Raw genomic sequence first — 19,148 nt, forward strand, 5'->3', positions numbered from 1 at the left:
ATAAAAGTTTAGACTTTTCCCAATGGATCCTATGGAATGGATTTTCAATTCCGTTTTGAAAGAGGCTAGATGTCTGCGGTTTAAAAAGACGAATGTAGTCTTGATGTTCCGAGATGCGTTTCTGAACAGACCCTACCTGTCTGTCCAAAGTAAGAAAATTTGCATGAGCATGGAATCGCATAAATGCCAGGCAACATCAAAGGTTAGAGTTTGATGTGTGGAGAAGTGACTGATGATTTTTTGAGTTGTTTTAGGATTATATCCATTTAGGATAGCTATATTTTTGATTACTTCTAATTCCTGGTTTAAAAATTCTTCAGAGGAGCAGAATTTGTGTGCTCTGGAAACTAGTGATTTAATATTGCCAGATGTCTGAGATGGATGATGAGCAGAAGAATTGTGAATGTAGCGACCTGAGAATGTAGGCTTGCGAAAGACAGACGTGGCAATGGAACCGTCTTCTTTTCTTTGGATGTATAAATCCAAAAAGGAGATACCCTGTGGAGATTCTTTTTCTAACGTAAAGTTGATGCGATGACGAAGAAAGTTAATTTTATCTAGAAACAGTTGTAATTCATGTTCGGATTGATCCCAGACTGCAAATACGTCGTCAACATATCTTAACCAAATTTTTGGTTTGGGTTCAGAAGTGAATATTTTTTCCTCAAGATGTTCTAGAAACAAGTTTGCTAGGTTTGGTGATAAAGGAGATCCCATTGCTGTTCCTTCTTCTTGCTTGTAAATTTGACCTTTCCAGGTTAAGTAACCTGATGCGATAACAAACTTGAACAATTCAACTATATCAGAGAGAAATTTTTGAGTTAGTAATTCTATTGTTTCTTTATAAAAATATAATCATTACCAGAGCTGATAAAGGAAATACTACTGTGGTATTTCCTTTATACAAACTCATATGACCGAAAAATGAATTTACTTCTTTGAAATTGTAATACTTACGCCACATTGGATTATGATCCTACAAAACGTCAACTCAGAAAATTTGTGAGGTGCTTAAGCGTCAAAGCTGTATAACTGAGAGGTGACCTCCACATAGCCTTTAAAGGAATGCGGAGTAGCGACCAGGGCTTCTGACCTAATGTCCAATCCTCACCTTCTCGTGGTGCACCATGTTGGGAATCTACTTGGATACTGAATGAACGAGGATGGGCTGACAATTTGGGATTTAGCCGACCAAATTGTATTCTTATTGGTTAAACCAAAATAAAAAATGATGGTACAACATGACAAAATTTCATGCCGGCTGTGGCATCGCCTGGTTAAACAGGGCTCCCATTGTTTTCGCCAGGAAACAAGGGCAAACAGCGAAAAGTCAGCTACTGGAACAAATCTGAAAACACACCCCAACTCAACATCACCAGAGTTAAAGATCGGTACTATCAACATAAGAAGCCTGAATGGCAAAGAAATGGAGCTACCTGAGGAATTAGATAAATACCAGATCAACATAATAGGGGTGACTGAAACAAAAAAGATAAAAACTGGTGAGATATTTCTGAGCAATAAATACAAAATGTTATATTCAGGCAAGGACAATCGAGGAAAAGAAGTCGTAGCCACAGTATTGGTTAACACAATGTTCCAACATAAAAATGTGCACAAATTCACATGGAGAGAAGAGGCAAGGAATAAGAAAAGTCTCATTGACTATGTTATTGTTGATGGTGATGTTTTCTCCCTGTTGCAGGACACCAGAATGTACAGAGGATTTGAAATTGGAAGTGATCACTATTTAGTCTTGAGCAGGATAAAATTAAATTTCATATTGAAAAGAATAACATGTAAGAAAGTTTTAAAGCGAATAAAAGTTGAGCAGCTCTCAGATGTGAACTGTAGACTAAAATACACAAAGATTATTGAAGAAAAAATGAAAGAGTCTGAGAACAGGAATCAAACCTTGGAGATTCAGTGGCAAGCCTTGAAAAAAGCCCTGATTGATTCAGATAGAGAGGCATGTAGTGAAGTTGTCTGCAAGGATAGAAAAATTAGAACTCCATGGTGGACACAGGAAGTTAAAGAGGCAGTGAAGGAAAAGAAGAAAGCATATCAAAAGTTCCTGGCAAATAAGTCAGCTTGTGCTCTTAGAGAATACAGAGACAAATGCAAGAATGCTAAATACTGGGTAAAACTAGCTAAACAAAAGTCATGGGAAGACTTTGACAAGAATATAGAAAATAAATATCAAGAAGGTGGTAAGATATTCTGGAGGTTGTTGAAGAAGCTTAGAAATGGAGGAAAGAGTGCTGTAAAAGGAGTTAGAGATGATAAAGGTGACATGAAAATGTGAGAAAAAGATATCCTTGAAGTATGGAGTAATTACTTTGAAAAACTGCTAAATGAAACAAGCAGTGATGACAGCACCAGGCATGCAGTCAGGAATCCATATCCATACTTGAAGTAGAAAAAGCCATTAAAGGCTTGAAATGTGGAAAGGCAACAGGAGTAGATGATATTCGACCAGAAATGCTGAAGTATGGTGGTATAAGAGTCTTACAGTGGCTGCACTGCATAATTCAGAAAACCTGGACAGAGGGACGAATTCCCGATGATTGGAGTAGAGCTCTCATAGTACCCATATATAAAAAGGGAAATAAAACTGAATGTGAGAATTACAGAGGTATTTCCCTACTGAGTGTTCCTGGCAAAATCTATGCAAGTATACGGTTGAGAAGAATTGTTGAAGAAAAGCTTGGTGAAGAACAAGCTGGATTCAGGCCAAATAGAGGCTGTCAGGATAAGATCTTCCCTTTACGACAAATAGTCAAGAAAGCATGGGAATATAACAAAGATCTGTATTTAAGTTTTGTCGATTTGGAAAAGGCATATGACAAGGTGCCAAGAGAGAAGCTATTCAATACGCTACAGTCATATGGTGTCAATGGGGCATTATATCAAGCAATACTTGGTCTTTATTTGAGTTGTAAGTCAGCAGTTAGAATTGAAGGAATAACAGGAAGATGGTTTAATGTTAAATCTGGTGTGAGACAAGGATGTACATTATCCCCTCTGTTATTCGTTATCTCTATGGATCACATTACGAAGGAAAGTGGTATTAAACATGATATCAAAATTGGAGATGTTAATGTCAGCTCTTTGCTTTATGCGGATGATGTTATACTTCTAAATAAATCCGCTACAAGTCTGCAAGATTTTCTGATTAAATTGAATAACCGTTGTAATAGATATGGTATGAAGGTCAGCAATAAAAAGACAAAGACAATGAAAATAATCAGAATCATTGAAAATGTCAACTGTGTTGTGAATGGAGAACCTGTGGAACAAGTAAAATATTTCAGCTACTTTGGCATGATTTTTAGTGAAGATGGTAAATTAAATATAGAAATAGATAACAGAATCAGCAAAGCTGGTATGGTGGGAAGTCAACTGAATAAATTCATATGGAATAAGAGAGAAATTAGTCAGAACACTAAATTAGCTGTATACAAGACAGTGTTCAAACCAGTTTTAACTTATGGATCTGAGAGCTAGCTCAGAAGTAAAACACTTGACCAAAGACTAGAGACTGCAGGAGAGTCCTGAGAAAGATTAGAGGCATGAACAGATGGCATCAATGGCAATATCATATTAAAAACGATGATATTAGGAAAGAACTTGACATTGTCGACATCCAGGAATGCGTTAGCAGAGCTAATCTCAGGTGGTATAGTCACTTAAACAGAATGGGTGAAGAAAGATTAGCAAAACAAGTGTTCCCTGCCAGGTTGGCAGGAAAACGACTCAGAAGAAGACCAAGATATAGGTGGATTGATACGGTACAAAGTGCCTTAGATGATAGAAATGTAAGATCTGATAATGTTGGAGTCGTGACAAGTAACAGACTGATTTGGAGGAAAATTGTAGGTAGGAAGCTAGTAATGATGTAATTTTTTTCATGTAGTACTATCATATCCTGTACACCCCTTGAGGGTACATGGCAGGAATTTGATGATGATGATGATGAAGGAATAAACATAAATGGAGAAAGGCTGCATCATCTGAAATTTGCAGATGACATTGTCCTAATAGCGGATAATCTTGAAAGGCTTAAATCAGCTAAATGAAGCCTCCAGAGTAATTGAATTAAAAATAAACAGAGAAGAAACAAAAATAATGATGAATAAATATATTAACCATAGAACTGTCAAAGTTGAAAACCATGAAATAGAGCACGTTATTTCATATGTATATTTGGGCCAACTGTTATCCTTTGAGGAGTGCCAAAGAAAAGAGATTGAATGAAGAATTCACCTTGGATGGATGGCTTATGGGAAAATGAGACATATTCAGAAGTGACATCCCTATGAGTCTAAAAAGGAAAGCTTTCGACCAGTGCATACTTCTGTCCTAACATATGGAGGAGAAACATGGACTATAACAGAGTCCCTAAACAAAAAGCTGAGAACAACACAACACAACATCGCATGGAAAGAAGAATGCTAAAAATAACATTAAGAGACAGGAAGACAAATACCTGGATAAGATCTCAAACAGGTGTCATGGATATTGTAAAATACATTAAAACAGGCCAAGTGGAGATGGGCTGGCCATATTGCCAGATGCAGTGACAGGAGATGGACTAGAAAAACAACAGAGTGGAGACAATGGATGGAGCAAGACAAAGAGGAAGACTGAGAAGAAGGTGGAGGGATGAACTGGAACAAATTGCAGGAATGAGATGAATGGGAGAGGCAGAAAACCGAGTGATCTAGAAAATCATGAGGGAGACCTTCGTCCAGCAGTGGACAGAACCAAAGGTTGAAAATGAAAAAGAAGACTGTATAATTGCATCGTAGTTTAATAAATATGTTTGTTATGTTAAAACGTGTATTCACTGATCCTTAATTCAGTGCACTGTTTCTAAAAAAATATGAATCTTCGAGTGAAGGTATATAAGAGTAGTCACGATTGTTAATAAAGTTTGAGATAGATCTATAGAGATTCTGCAGGTAATCTTAAATATATTTAATACCTATAAAGGGGAATCTTGATGGCGTAGTTGTAACATTAAATAAATCTTCCACAGTTCTCAAGGTATTAGAAATTAGATAACCTGTAGTAAATCTAAAGTAAAGAGTAAAAGCGTAATAATTGAGTAAAGAGAACATAAAGTAAATAATAGCATAATATTACAAAGGTGCAACAGACCATACGTTTACACTATCACACAGCCAATCTCTAATCCAATGCATTAATCTAATATCCAACCTCATCTGCTCTAGTTTGACTATCAGTTTATCATGTGGTAATCTATCAAAAACCTTTAGAAAGTTTAAGTATACTGCCATGTATCCATCTCTCACATAAAATGCTGCGGTCACCTTATTGTAATAAGTAATTGCTAAAGCATGACCTCCCTTTAGCAAATCTGTGCTGTTCATCAAAGATAATGCCACTGTTGTCATCCCAATTCTGGATGCTGATTCTCACCAACACTAACCACAACACCTAACACACAGATTGGTCAATAATTTGATGTTTAAATTCTGTCACCTCCTTTATGAAGCAGTACAATCTTGCCTTCCTTTCACTCCTTTGGAACTGGACCCAATGTAAGACTCATATTAAACAAATACGTCAAGACTGTCAATTCCCTGGCACAAAAGTACACAGTGATATATCATCAAGTCTTACAGCCTTATTAGTATCAAGTTTTTTCAATTTCCCATATACCTCTTCCTCACTCATAGTCTCTCCTTCTGCTCTCAAACTCTCCATGATGTCACATTCACAAGGATGAAAGACCTTTATGAACTGCTCAATAAATATCTCAACTATATCCTCCACAGCAGTTGTCCTTATACCATTTTCTCCAATTAATGCCATTCTACCATAATCGTTCTTATTTTTGCTCGCTACATGTCAAAAGAACTCTCTGGAATTTTTTTAACATAAAGTAAATAATGTATATTTACTTTATGTTAAATTTAGGTTCATTAGCTAACTGCTCATACTGAACTTTTGCTACCCTTACCAAACGAGTCACCATCCTTACCTGTTCTTTGTATTCTCATGGAACTGATTATTACCATTCCTGTTATGTTGCCTCCATAATGTCTTTTTTCTCTGTATTGCATGCTTAATCTTTTCATTCATCCATTTCACACCTAATTTATTTAATCTTCTGACCTTTGGAATACATTTTGATGTTCACATTAATTAAATTAGGGAAACAAAACACACATGTTAAAAAGATTATTTTACTGATTAATAATAAAATAATAACTTTATGTTTTGACCCCTGTATTGAGGTCATCTTCAGAAGGATACATTCAGAAGTATAAGAACAAGCTACATGCTGTTGCACTCTATACAAGTAAATTACATCTACGTTGTTAACTAATCTTTTTTCTTAGCCTGCCCTCTAGTGGAGAAAAAAAAAAATTTTTTTATTAAAAAAAAAATAAAAAATAAAAAAAAAATTAATTAAAATAAAAAAAAATTAAAATAAAAATAAAATAAAAACTACAATAAACTCTGCTAATTTCCTCATGTACTAGGATTCTTCTGGAATTATACAGTTATATTACGATTATCATCTGGATTTGTACAGGTTGCTATTGAATGTTCAAGGGAAAAAAAAACACTTCATTAGGTCTTGTATTGAGATTTTTCTTTGTGGTTGCTATGAAGGTTGTAGATGGGTCCTCCACATTCTTGGAATTGTTAGACCATCATTTTTTATTCAGATTCGGATCATGTTTGAGCATTTCACATGCTTCCTTGAATTTCCGCTCAAACCAGGTTTTGGTGTGGTGTAGGGACTTGGTACCTTTCCAGTCAATTCTGTGGTATGTTTGGAGTGCGTGGTCAGAAAGGCCGGTTTTTCCAAAATGGAGGTATTTTATGTGGTCATTTGTGTTCGCCTTTCCTAATTGGGATGGTTCCTCCTGTTTCCCCTATGTACGGTATGTTACATGTGCAATCTATTTTGTAAACCCCTGGGTGGGCTAAGTGTGGCAGGGGATCCTTGAAAGAATTGAGTAGGTGTCTTAATTTTGTCGGTGTTTTGAAGGTGGTTTTGATGTTGTATTTGTGTAGTGTTCTGTCTATTTTTTCTGAAATGCCTCTAACATATGGTATAGCAATAGCATTCTTGAAATCTTTTTTGTTATTAGTGGTATCTTTGTGGAGGATCTTGTGAATGGTTTTTATACTGTATCCATTTTTTATATAAAGGTATGTTTGATGGTCTCATATTCATGGTTAAGAGCTTGTTCAGTTGAACAAATGGTTTGAGCTCTGTGTTTAAGGGTGCTTATAACCCCTAGTTTCTGTGTTGGGTGGTGATAGGAAGTTCTGTGTATGTACTGGCCTGCGTGTGTAGGTTTTCGGTAAACCGAGAAGGAGAGACAGCCCGAAGGAAGACGTGTGACAAGTGTGTCTAGGAACGGAAGAGAGTTGTTTTTTTTTCATTTTTTAAATTTTTAAAATTTTTTTTAATTTTATTTTATTTTTTATTTTATTTTATTTTATTTTTTTTTTAATTTTTTTTTTCCACTAGAGGGCAGGCTAAGAAAAAGATTAATTAACAATGTAGATGTAATTTACTTGTATAGAGTGCAACAGCATGTAGCTTGTTCTTATACTTCTGAATGTATCCTTCTGAAGATGACCTCAATACAGGGGTCGAAACGTAAAGTTATTATTTTATTATTAATCAGTAAAATAATCTTTTTAACATGTGTGTTTTGTTTCCCTAATTTAATTAATATGAATGCTGATCATCATATAACCTTAAAAGAAAGAGACATTTTGATGTTGTTTCTACTAGACAGTCCTTGAATATCACCCAAGCAGCACTGATCTCCTTTACATGCAACAGCTGTAAGATGTTTCCTGAGCTTCCCATAATCACCAGCCTTGTTTTTCCACATATACCCTTTCCTCAGAGAAGTCCTCATAGAAACATCAAAATGTATTCCAAAGGTCAGAAGATTAAATATGGCAACCACCCAGGTCACCACTTCATGGTCACTCTCACCAACTGAAAGGAGATTTGGCACCTCATAATAACATCCCCTGATGAGATGATTAAATCCAAAGACCCTAAAACCACTTGTGCCCTCTGTAACATACTGCTTGAGGTAGTTGTCCCTAAACAACTCAAGAAACTCATTCCTTTATATCCAGTTGCTATCTCATCCTCCCAATCAATATTGCTGCAATAAAAATCACCCATAATGATTATCCTTTTCTCATTTGCTTGGCTAATTTGCTTATACATTTCCTGGTCATTACCCTCCACATTACCAGGTCTACAGCAACATCCAACAATGTATTTCATTCTATTCACCTTTATCACATTATACTGCCTAAAAACCATTACTATTATTTCTCCGCGTATCTCTATCTTATATGAACATAACTCTTTTTCTGTCATCAATAATACTCCACCTCCCTTTCTACCTTCATGAAATACATCATACCTTTCCATCTCTATTCCTGTGTCAGGATATCATCCTCATCCAACCATGTCTCTATTATTCCAACAATTTTTGGGCAAACTAACTCAGTCAATGCAACCATTTTATTTCCCATGTTTCTTGATACTTCTAGCATTCATATAGAAATATAACAGCTTGTTCCTTTATAAATCCAGGAATGAGCTGTTATCCAGGAATAACAGCTCATTCCTGGATTTATAACAAGTCTTGCTGATATCACTTATTACATGCGACTTATCCATACTTTCCAGATCATCCCTTTTGCTTCTTATCTACACAAACACACACACACTCACCCACATCCTCTTGGGGCATTGACCTCTCTCACGCTGTTCTCATGTTCCCCTTGAGTCTCCCCATTTCCCTTGCAAACTTGTTTTTTCATTCCCTACACTCATGCTATCCACTTCTTCATTTATAAGCACCGTTTCAATTTCTCCTTCCTTACTCTTCCACATCACTTCTGACTTGCTCAGATTCATTCTTTGCCTTTCTTTCCCTTCCAGCAACAGTCTCTAAAAAGGACTAACACCAAAACCATTCAGATGGGACTTATACAGTTAAATTCTTCCTCCAAACTCATTCCACATATTAAAAAATTGCACTCCTTTCTCTTTACACATTTCTGCTAATATATCATTCATAATTCTTGCTCTCTGCCTCATCTCATTCCTGGGCAAAACACTGACTACCTTTCCTACCACACTATTATCTTTTATCCTTCTCAACAACTTCCTGATATCCAATCTTACATTCTCCTTGTTCCCAGTCAACTCATTGGTTGCTACTGCCACTACTAACTCCTATGCTTGTTTGATCCTCATATCCAATGCCTTGATCACTCTATTCATTTTACTTCCAGGAAAGCAAACCTTATTTGTACCACATTTATACCACATTTATACCACAGCTCTAATAATCAAATCACCATACAATGCCACTCGCAAGTCTTTCATTACTATTTTCATATAGAAATAATTTGTTTTCATCTTCTTCGCTGTTCCATACATATCTACAATTCTCTTCATTTCACTCCGCATCCACCTCATCTTCACTAACTCAGCTTTCAAATCTTGCATCATTTTGTTGCTATCATTCACTCTCGCTACTTAATTGCCAGTTGCATAGACTTGTTTGCCATCAAGCCCACTCGCCAACTCATTAACAATATCATTAACATAAAGATTAACGTAATGGTCCCAGTACTGAACTCTATTGACCTCCACTTGTAACATTCCTACTCCCTCATACTGCTCTCCCATATACATTCCTCTGATATCTATCAAAAAGTCAGTTATCAATCCAACTAATCTGATATCCAAATATATATATATGTTACAACTTAAAAACCATCCATATAAAATCTTAACTAAGAATACAAACCATCCAAAATCTTAACTAAGAATACAAACCATCCAAAATCTTAACTAAGAATACAAACCATCCAAAATCTTAACTAAGAATACAAATAAGCTAAGTTTGATAACTAAATTCTACAACTACTTCTGTGCAAATGCACTATCTTGCCCTTCTTCCACTCTCTCTCTCTCCAGGAACCTGCACCATTGCAAGACTCTCATTAAACAGTTAAGTTAATGCACAGTCAGTTCCATAGCACATTCCCTTAAAACACATGATGAAATTCCATCTAATCCTCCTGCCTTACTGACATTTAGCATATACCTAGCATTTGGAATACATTCTCCTCATTCACTTTTAACACTTCACCACTCCGTATCCCTCTAGGAATGAAGCATGCTGTAAAGGATGGAACACTCTGATAAAGTGATCGTTAAATAGCTCAACTAAGTCATCTATATTGGTCACCCAAGTCCTATCTCCATACAGGAATGTATCCATCCACAATAAGTTTTCCTGATATGCATCGCATAGCAAAAAAAAACTCCTTGGGATTCCACTTGTATTGCAGCACTAGTCTCCTGTTGTATTATAATTTTTCTCTCCTTACAATAATAGTCGCTTTCCTAGCCTGAGCCTTATATTCCTCATGCAACTGTTCTCCACCTTTCTCTCTCTCTTCATATGTCTTCCATAAGCTCTTTTTCATCTACAATTCCTATTTAATTTTACTAGTCATCTATTTAACCCCAAATCTCTTCGTCCTCTTCTTCACTCAAGATATACAATCTGCCATTGCTCTGAAAATTTGTTCTTACGTATCTCCCATGTATTTAAGAGCAAGCAGAGTCTCCATAGCTTAGCTGGTATAGACAAAGCCCTTTGGTCAGAAAGACCTGGACTGGATTCCCATCATTGACACGAGAAACCTTATCTGGTCTCTTTCGACTAAAGGTGAATTAGCCAGTCTCATACGGTGGAGGAAGGTTCCCCCCCCACTGGGAAACTTGGGTTTTTTCATCCCTCAGAACAGGCAAACTGGCCTGTGAACACAGAGATCTAAAGTCATAAAATACATACTTAATCTCTCAGTAGGAGGGCTCAACCAGTCCTAAGGGACGGTGGAGGAATGGGGGGAATCCCATACAAATAAATAAATTCCTCCAAGTCAGGAATACATGGTCACTCTCACCAACTGGAGGCACATATGATATCTCAGTCACAATCAGATTCTCTGATGTTATGATCAAATTCAAAACTCTTGATTCTTGTGTTCCCTCCAAACATGCTGCCTAAGAGAGCTGTCCGTCAAGAAATCCAAATATTCAGTTCCCTTAGTACAGCTTGCTGCCTCCTCTCACCCAGTTTATATTGCTATAATTGAAGTTCCACATAATAATTACTTGCTTTGCACTTACTATGCTAATTAGCCTAAACATTTCCTACTCATCACCATCTATATTTTCTAGTCTATAGCAACATTCAATGAATAGCTCTCACACCATATACTCACAAAGCCATCAGTGCCATTTCCCCTGTGATTCTCCACCCTGAGAAGGCACAATTCATCTCTTTTGATGAGTATCACTCCACCACAATGCTTGTTTCATGCTGCTGGTGGAAAGTACAAGAAAATCTGCAAATGACTTTGGAGAACATGAGTAGTGCATAGGTACATGAAAAAAGTAAAAATTACTAATAAGCTGCTATTATCATTTTTGGTTGAGTTAAAAAAAAAAAAACTGTGATATTAGAGAAATGCAGTAATTCTTACCTTAACCACAAATGTTTGTGCACAACAGAACCAGCAAAAGAAACTGAAAAACTATACACCAAGATCAGATTCATGAATAATGACTTATACACTTACTTGAGCTGCTATCTTTCCTTTTCCCATTTTTAAATCACTCCTCACTGCTAAAATTAATTTGCATTCTGCATTTGAAGAATCCAAATAACTCTGAAAATAAAATGGATTAAACTATTATATATAAATACATACACACACACACACAATCATAAAATGTATTCTGAATGTATCTGAAAAGCAGTACTTTCAAAGGAAAGGGAGTTTAATCCTTAAAGAAGCATGCAGTTACCACATACCTGGAAGAATTATTATTATTATTATTTTGACACCTCCAGGGAGACTAAAGACTCATCGAGGGGAGGGCACCTGCTCTACAACTCTGTCTCCACCACTCAATCCACCAACTGACCGCAACCACGCATTCTACCCCCAAACACCACCACTAGCATTTCCAGAGACAATCACAAACATCCATGCCCCCGGCAAGTTCGAATCCTGCAGATATGCTAACCACTTTGCCAGCAAGGCTGGCATGAATTAATTTAAAAATTAATTAAAGAAAATTAATTTTAAAAAAGTTTTTCCCTACTAATCTGAATAACATGATGCTGGGATTTAAATAAACATAAAAAAATGTCTATTCATTCAACATACAGAAATCAAAATTTGTTAACAATAGGTATATTGCAATAGATAAACTAAATAAAAAATCATAAGGCCTAACAGGAAACAATAACCTAAATAACTGGCATGATTAAGGTGACCAAATGTGCCAATTTTGGCATGACAGTCTCAACTTTTAAGCTTGTATTCTGATTTTCTCTGAATAGCTGGAGGGACATGAATGTCCCAATTTTGGAAAACAGTCCTACTTTTGAGTTTACTAACTCAACAGAAAGCATTAGAATGTAATAAACATGCCCTTTCAAGTCATCAGCAATGGTTCAGCTATTCTGTCTTTTAAAAAACAATAACATGCTACATTTGGGTCTCCTGTAATGAGTCTTAACTGCATGAAATACTCACACAAATAATAATAATTTCCAACTGTCCAAATGTATTAAATATATTTTTGTTCTACCAAGTGCAAACGCTCCAATTAAGATAATTTTCTCTCAGGTGAATAAATTATTGGCAGACAAAACACTACTATCTGTGTTGACTCTGAAAGCAATGCTTTTTATCAATTCTAATTTCCATTTTGCATGTTGAAATTTCTTAAATTTTTAAAAGCTGCCCAAATTTATTAAAGATCATCTGTCTGACAAATAAAATAATGAGAACTGTTAATTTTTACAAATATTTATGTATTACATTATTAATTTGAGTTTTTTTTTTATAAATTAATAATCATTTTTGTATTTTGAACTAAAATAAGTCTTTAAGTTATTATTATATACAAATGTCTCCATGGAGTCAGAAGACTCATCACTGAAAACCCTATATTAACACACTAGCCATTATTCACACATACCATACTATACCTATCCTTAAATTGATTCACAGATGAAGCATTCGCTCCCCCCCCCCAAGCAAAAAAAAACTAGTCCTAGTGCCCTTGTTAACCACACTCTTACACAATTTACAGGGGTGATGACTCCTCATTCTTTTCCATCCTGCACTGTACCAAACAGTCATCAATGTCAATCCTATAAAACCCTTTAATAACTTACAGGCTTCTATCATATCTCCTCTCTTATGTCTATCAGATAGTTTCTGGAGCACACAGACCTTCCATCTATTCTCAGAGTCACTCACCTCTGAATCCTCACTACCACTTCATCAGCAATTAATGCCATATAAAGTAGAACAATAACTTTCTATCCCTGCTTGTCAGTGCATTCTACAACAACTATGTAATTTGATGTGCTGTTTTGGCAATCTTTGAAATATGCCCTCTAAACTTCAATTCTCTGTCCACAATCACCTTCCCAATCCCTTGTCTTATCAACTTATAGTTCAGTTGCATCAATATAGTATACATAATCTCATCCTTACAAAGTGCATCACCTTACACTTAGCTAAGTTAAACTGGCTGCCCATACTGCCAACATATTTAGGTCATCTGCAATATCTGTACATCACCTTTGTTGACTTTTTTGGATCATCAGCAAACAACTGGATATTTCCCATTTAGTTAAACCACTGCAGGAATTTTTGCTTTATTAAATAAATATTATCATACAAAATGTAGCATTTATTTTTTTTTTATTACAAATTATGAAAAATATCTTGGGGGAGTAGGGGAGATGTTCATGTGTAAAATGTCCTGCTTTTATGTCAGCCAAACATCTTCACACTGGAGGCATAATACTTTTTTTCTTTTCTTTTTTTTAATCCCATGGTATTATTCATGGATTTTATACAACACCTTTTCTTGGTTGTTATAAAGTTCACATTTAGAAATATTCATACAATTTAGTAAATGCATTGGTGATGCTTCCTCGATGTTACAGATGGAGAAGACTTTTATGCCATTGCTAGACTTGATTGGTCTTGTGTAACTGGTCTTTGAGATGAGAGATCATGGTAGTGGCATAGCGATTAAACTTGAAGTTGATGTTAACTCCTGATTTTTTTGCCGAATACCAGTGGTGACTCATGTCCTGGAGAATCATTCTTTTTGAGTAGTTTTAAAAAGATCAAAATCTGTGGTATCACTTGATGTTGCAGCCATTTTTAGTTCATCTGCAGTTTTGTTTCCTTTTAATCCCAAATGGGATGGAATTCATTGGAAAATTATTTTGGAATCCTTATGTAGTTTATGTTTTTTTTGCTATGTCTCTAAGTATTTCTTGATGGCTAGTGTAGCAGTTCTTAATAGCTTGAAGGGTTGCTAAGGAATCTGTGAAAAATATACATTCCTTTGGGTTTTGTTTATCCAAATGTTGCAGTGCTGTGTTAATGGCTATTAATTCTGCATGGTATGAGTTGCATCCTATACTGTTGGTTTTATTTAGTTCTTTATTTTGAGAGCCATTGATGAGTATACCACTCTCAGAATTGCCATGTAGTTTATGTTTTTTTGCTATGTCTCTAAGTATTTCATGATCGCTAGCGTAGCAGTTCTTAATAGCTTGAAGGGTTGCTAAGGAATCTGTGAAAAATATAAATTCCTTTGGGTTTTGTTTATCCAAATGTTGCAGTGCTGTGTTAATGGCTATTAATTCTGCATGGTATGAGTTGCATCCTATACTGTTGGTTTAGTTCTATATTTCGAGAGCCATTAATGAGTATACCACTCTCAGAATTGCCATTTGGAGCAATTTGGGTAGATCTTTATTGAGTCAGGTCCATATTCCATTATTTTTGAAACAGCTAATGATCTCAAGATTTCAAGTTTTCTAGGCTTTTTTTCTCATGTTTCCCTATTTCAAAATTAATAACTATTTTTCCTGTCTTGATTAAGAAATGCTGGGTAGTTGGCTATTTTATTTGGACAATCCAAGGGAATAGCATAATACACATTCACGCGAAACGATGAAGGATCTTATTATTATTATTATTATTACCACGGGCTACTCCAGGAGTCCTTAGACTCATCAAGGGAGGCCCTAAACATCATGTTCACACAGCTGTTCAACATTCTCACAGTATCTATCATACCTTGCCTTGAACTCGCTCACTGTCATAGCACCCACAACAGACTCTGGCAGCTTATTCCACTCATTTACCACTCTAAAAGTAAAGAACCCAGCTCTAACACCCCTGCTAACCACGCTCTTGCCCAGCTTCCATGGGTGTCCCCTAGTTCTCCCACCGCCAGTCCTGATCTCAAAAATATCATCTGAATTAATCCTATAGAATCCTTTTAGCAATTTGAATGTCTCAATCATATCTCCCCTTTTTCGCCTATCAACTAGTTTCTGCAACCCACAAATCTTCAACCTGTTCTCATATGGTGCATTCCATAGACCTGCTATCATCTTAGTCACTCGCCTCTGGATCCTCTCAACCTCCTCCCTATCAAGAAGGAACCGAGGTGACCAAATCTGGGCACAGTAGTCGAGATGAGGTCTTATCAGGGCTCGGTACAGAGGTACAATAACTTGTTTTTCTCTGCTCGTCAAGGTATTTTTCAACAACCAAGTGAGTTGATGAGCTGATTTAGCTACTTTCGCAATGTGCCCCTAAACTTCATCTCCCTATCCACCAACACTCCCAAGTCCCTGGCCTCATCAATCTCTTGGAGTACAGTTCCACCAATGTGGTATACTGCTGTTAATCTTTTCACTCCGAAATGCATAACCTTACATTTTGTCACATTAAATTGACATCCATTCTCCTTAGTCCAGAACTCCAATCTATCTAAGTCATCTTGCAAGACTTTGACATCTTCTGCATTCACTATCGCCCTACCCAACTTTGCATCATCAGCGAACAAATGAACTATCCCACTTAGACCATTCCCTATATCGTTAATGAACAGATTAAACAGCAGTGGTCCAAGAACAGAACCCTGTGGCACACCACTAGTCACAGGCCGTTTTTTGGACTCTACTCCTGAATAAACTACTCTTTGATATCTCTCCATCAACCACCCAGCTATCCATCTCACCAACCCTATATCCATTCCCATATGTTGTAGTTTATGGATTAGAATTCCATGTGGTATCCTGTCAAACGCCTTTGCCAGGTCCAGCAGTATCACTGTAAACCCATTTCCCTTATCCAGTTCAGCCGTCACCCTGTTATAAAACTTGAGCAAGTTACTGAGGCATGATCTACCCTTCACAAAGCCATGCTGTCCTCTGTACAGTATCTCATTTTCATCAATCCATTCCTGTATTTTTCCCTTGACTACTTTCTCCAAGACCTTGACAACGACTCCTGATATGCTGATCGGTCGGTAATTTGCAACCATAGTCTTGGATCCTCCTTTATGCAGTGGAACTATTTTCCCCTCTTTCCACGCCTTCGGGACTAAGCTAGACCTGAGACTCAGATTAAACAACATGGTCAAGGGCACTGATAATTCATTAGCCGCTTCATGCAAGACCCATGCCGGTATACCATCCAATCCCACAGATGTATTTACATTAAGGTTCTGTAATATACTATTCACCTCCACTTCATTCATCACAATTCCCATATTAACTAATGGTTCCTTCATTTTTTCAACGTCACCACCTGGATGATATACTTTTGCAAAGTGCGCGCTCAGTAACTCCACTATATCGACTGGTTCAGTGAACTCTTTACCATCGTCATTCCTTAAAATCATTTTGCCATGTACAGTTTTTTTCTTGCTTGCAGCATATTGAAAGAACTGTTTGGGATTCTCTTTTGCTTGCATAGCTAGTTTCCTTTCATAATCGGCTTTTGCTGTTTTTACCACACTCGTTACCCTTCTAGCCTGTACTTTATACCGTTCGTGTGCCTGCAGGTCACCCCTTTCTTTAAATTCCCTCCATAGTTGTTTCTTTTTTTGCAGCTCAAGCTTAATGGTGTTATTCATCCATTTAACCCCTCCTTGTTTCACTATTCGGACCTTAGGTATACAATCAGCCATAACCTCTTGTAAATGCTCTTTGATCACTTCCCATGCTCTATCGACGTCCAGCCCTTGCAGTTGTACATGCCATGGCACTGATCCAAGCAATCTCCTAAGCTTGTCATACTTGCCAGCACAGTAATTCCACATATACCCTGTCTTAATCACAAATTTCACACCTTTAGCCACCTCCCAGGTCAAGACCTTATGATCACTCTCACCAATAGGTGGCAACATGGTCATATTCATTACAGTCAAATTCTCAGATACTATTACCAGGTCAAGCACTCTCACACCCCTAGTATTTTCAATTACATGCTGTTTCAGATAGTTATCCCTTAATAATTGAATAAAATCCATTTCCTTCCTCACATGTGTCCTCTCCTCCTTCCAATCAATGTTACCATAGTTGAAATCCCCCATAATAATTACCCTCCTTCCACTCATTTCATCAATTTGTTTATGCATACCATCTCCACCATCTATTCCATCACCTGGTCTATAGCAGCACCCAACTGTATATTTTATTCTGCCAGTATCAATCTCACACCAAATAGCCTCAAATGAGCTCCTTTCACTATCCTGCAATACTTCAATTCTCCTTGGCTGCAGTTCATCAGCTATCATCAATAACACCCCTCCCCCAATTTTATTCTCTCTGTCCCTCCTAAACATACTATAACTTACACATTCTATCCCACTAACTATATCATCTTCCGTCAGCCATGTTTCACTAATGCCAATAACCTGTGGCCAGGAAGAGCCAATCAAGGCCAAAAATTCTTCCTTCTTGTTCCTAATACTCCTGGCATTAGTATACATGAATTGCAGTGTTCCCTTTGTCCCACCCCTATCTTGATGCGTTATTCTAAATATCCCATTCCCATTTTTTGTCCTTATTGCTGGCTGAGGTACATTATATACATTTTTACACTCAACTGTCTCACTGATGTCTGGATATCCACTTCCCCCCCTCCTTGGTAGTTCCATTTTCACTTCATTCAGTAACACTTTTTCCAGTCTCCGCACACCAAGTCCATTCAAATGCAGTCCATCCATCTTGTATAAGTCCTTTCGCCCATCAAACTCATTCCACAAATTCCACACCACACCGTCCGCATAACCGGCGCATAATATCATTTGCGATTATGGCCCTCCTTCTAAACTCCTCTCTGCCATACCGCGGTAACAGACTCACCATTCTAACTCTGTCACTCTTTTCTTTCGCTACCTTTAACAATACTTTCAAGTCCTCTCTCAATCTTATTTTTATAAAGTTTTTTTTTTTTGTAACCAAAATTCAAAACAAAGAAACCTCGAAATTATAAACGGGGCAGTGGGTTCTATGCATGCATAGGTATCCAAAATACTATTTTTGGATTTCGAGTGGTTGTTATACCTCGCTAAATAACTATTAACGCAGACCCACCTTAAATGTTTATACTGTATCGTTACGATGCTCACCTCTTCCGCTATACTACTTTCTCGGAATACGGTAGGCATTTTTATTCTGAATTTACCTCTGAAAAACCATCCTAAACAAATCCCACAACCAAAGGCAGCTAAAGAACCAAATGTGAACATAGACGATTCACTGGGATATTTCATTTGGGATATGTTACAAAATTACAGTATTACACACCCCAAATGAAGGAAAAGTAACAAAACACGAACTTTATGTAACTTAACAATTAACCATTAATTTAACAAAAACTTAGATTTTTACTTAACGCAATAAATTTAAACCTCATCAAAACAATCCGATGTATAATCACAAGTACTGACAAAGAGAGGGGTGGAGCCAAATAAGAGAGGATAACGCTGATTGGTGTCTTTAAAAACCTAAAATGAGAAGGTGGTGCTCAGTTACCGGTTTAAATGTGATGCGAAAAAAAGCGATGATTTCTTACTTTGTCACAGATTTTAATGTACCATTATTATTTTAATTACTGTTCAAAGCCCTCTGGGTATTGATTATTCTTCAACATTAAATCATACATTTTAACATAGTGTATAAGTTCAA

General features: G+C 36.7%; 1 protein-coding gene across 1 annotated transcript in view; it reads right to left on the reverse strand.

Annotated features, from left to right (window-relative positions):
- LOC150107082 (peptidyl-tRNA hydrolase 2, mitochondrial-like) overlaps positions 1 to 18,910 on the reverse strand; it is a 110,463-nt gene extending 91,553 nt beyond the window's left edge. Inside the window, exons 1-2 of the mRNA XM_090391620.1 lie at positions 18,590 to 18,910; positions 11,692 to 11,781 (exon numbers count right to left, since the gene is read on the reverse strand). Coding sequence (XP_090247746.1) covers positions 11,692 to 11,781; positions 18,590 to 18,733 — 234 coding nt within the window. The 5' untranslated portion in view covers positions 18,734 to 18,910. The remainder of the gene's footprint in view (positions 1 to 11,691; positions 11,782 to 18,589) is intronic.
- Between the last annotated feature and the right edge of the window lie 238 nt (positions 18,911 to 19,148).

This window comes from Typopeltis vanoorti, chromosome 4, assembly GCF_054136105.1.
Source record: "Typopeltis vanoorti isolate ZY-2024b chromosome 4, IOZ_Tvanoo_1.0, whole genome shotgun sequence".
Taxonomy (NCBI): Eukaryota; Metazoa; Arthropoda; class Arachnida; order Uropygi; family Thelyphonidae; genus Typopeltis; species Typopeltis vanoorti.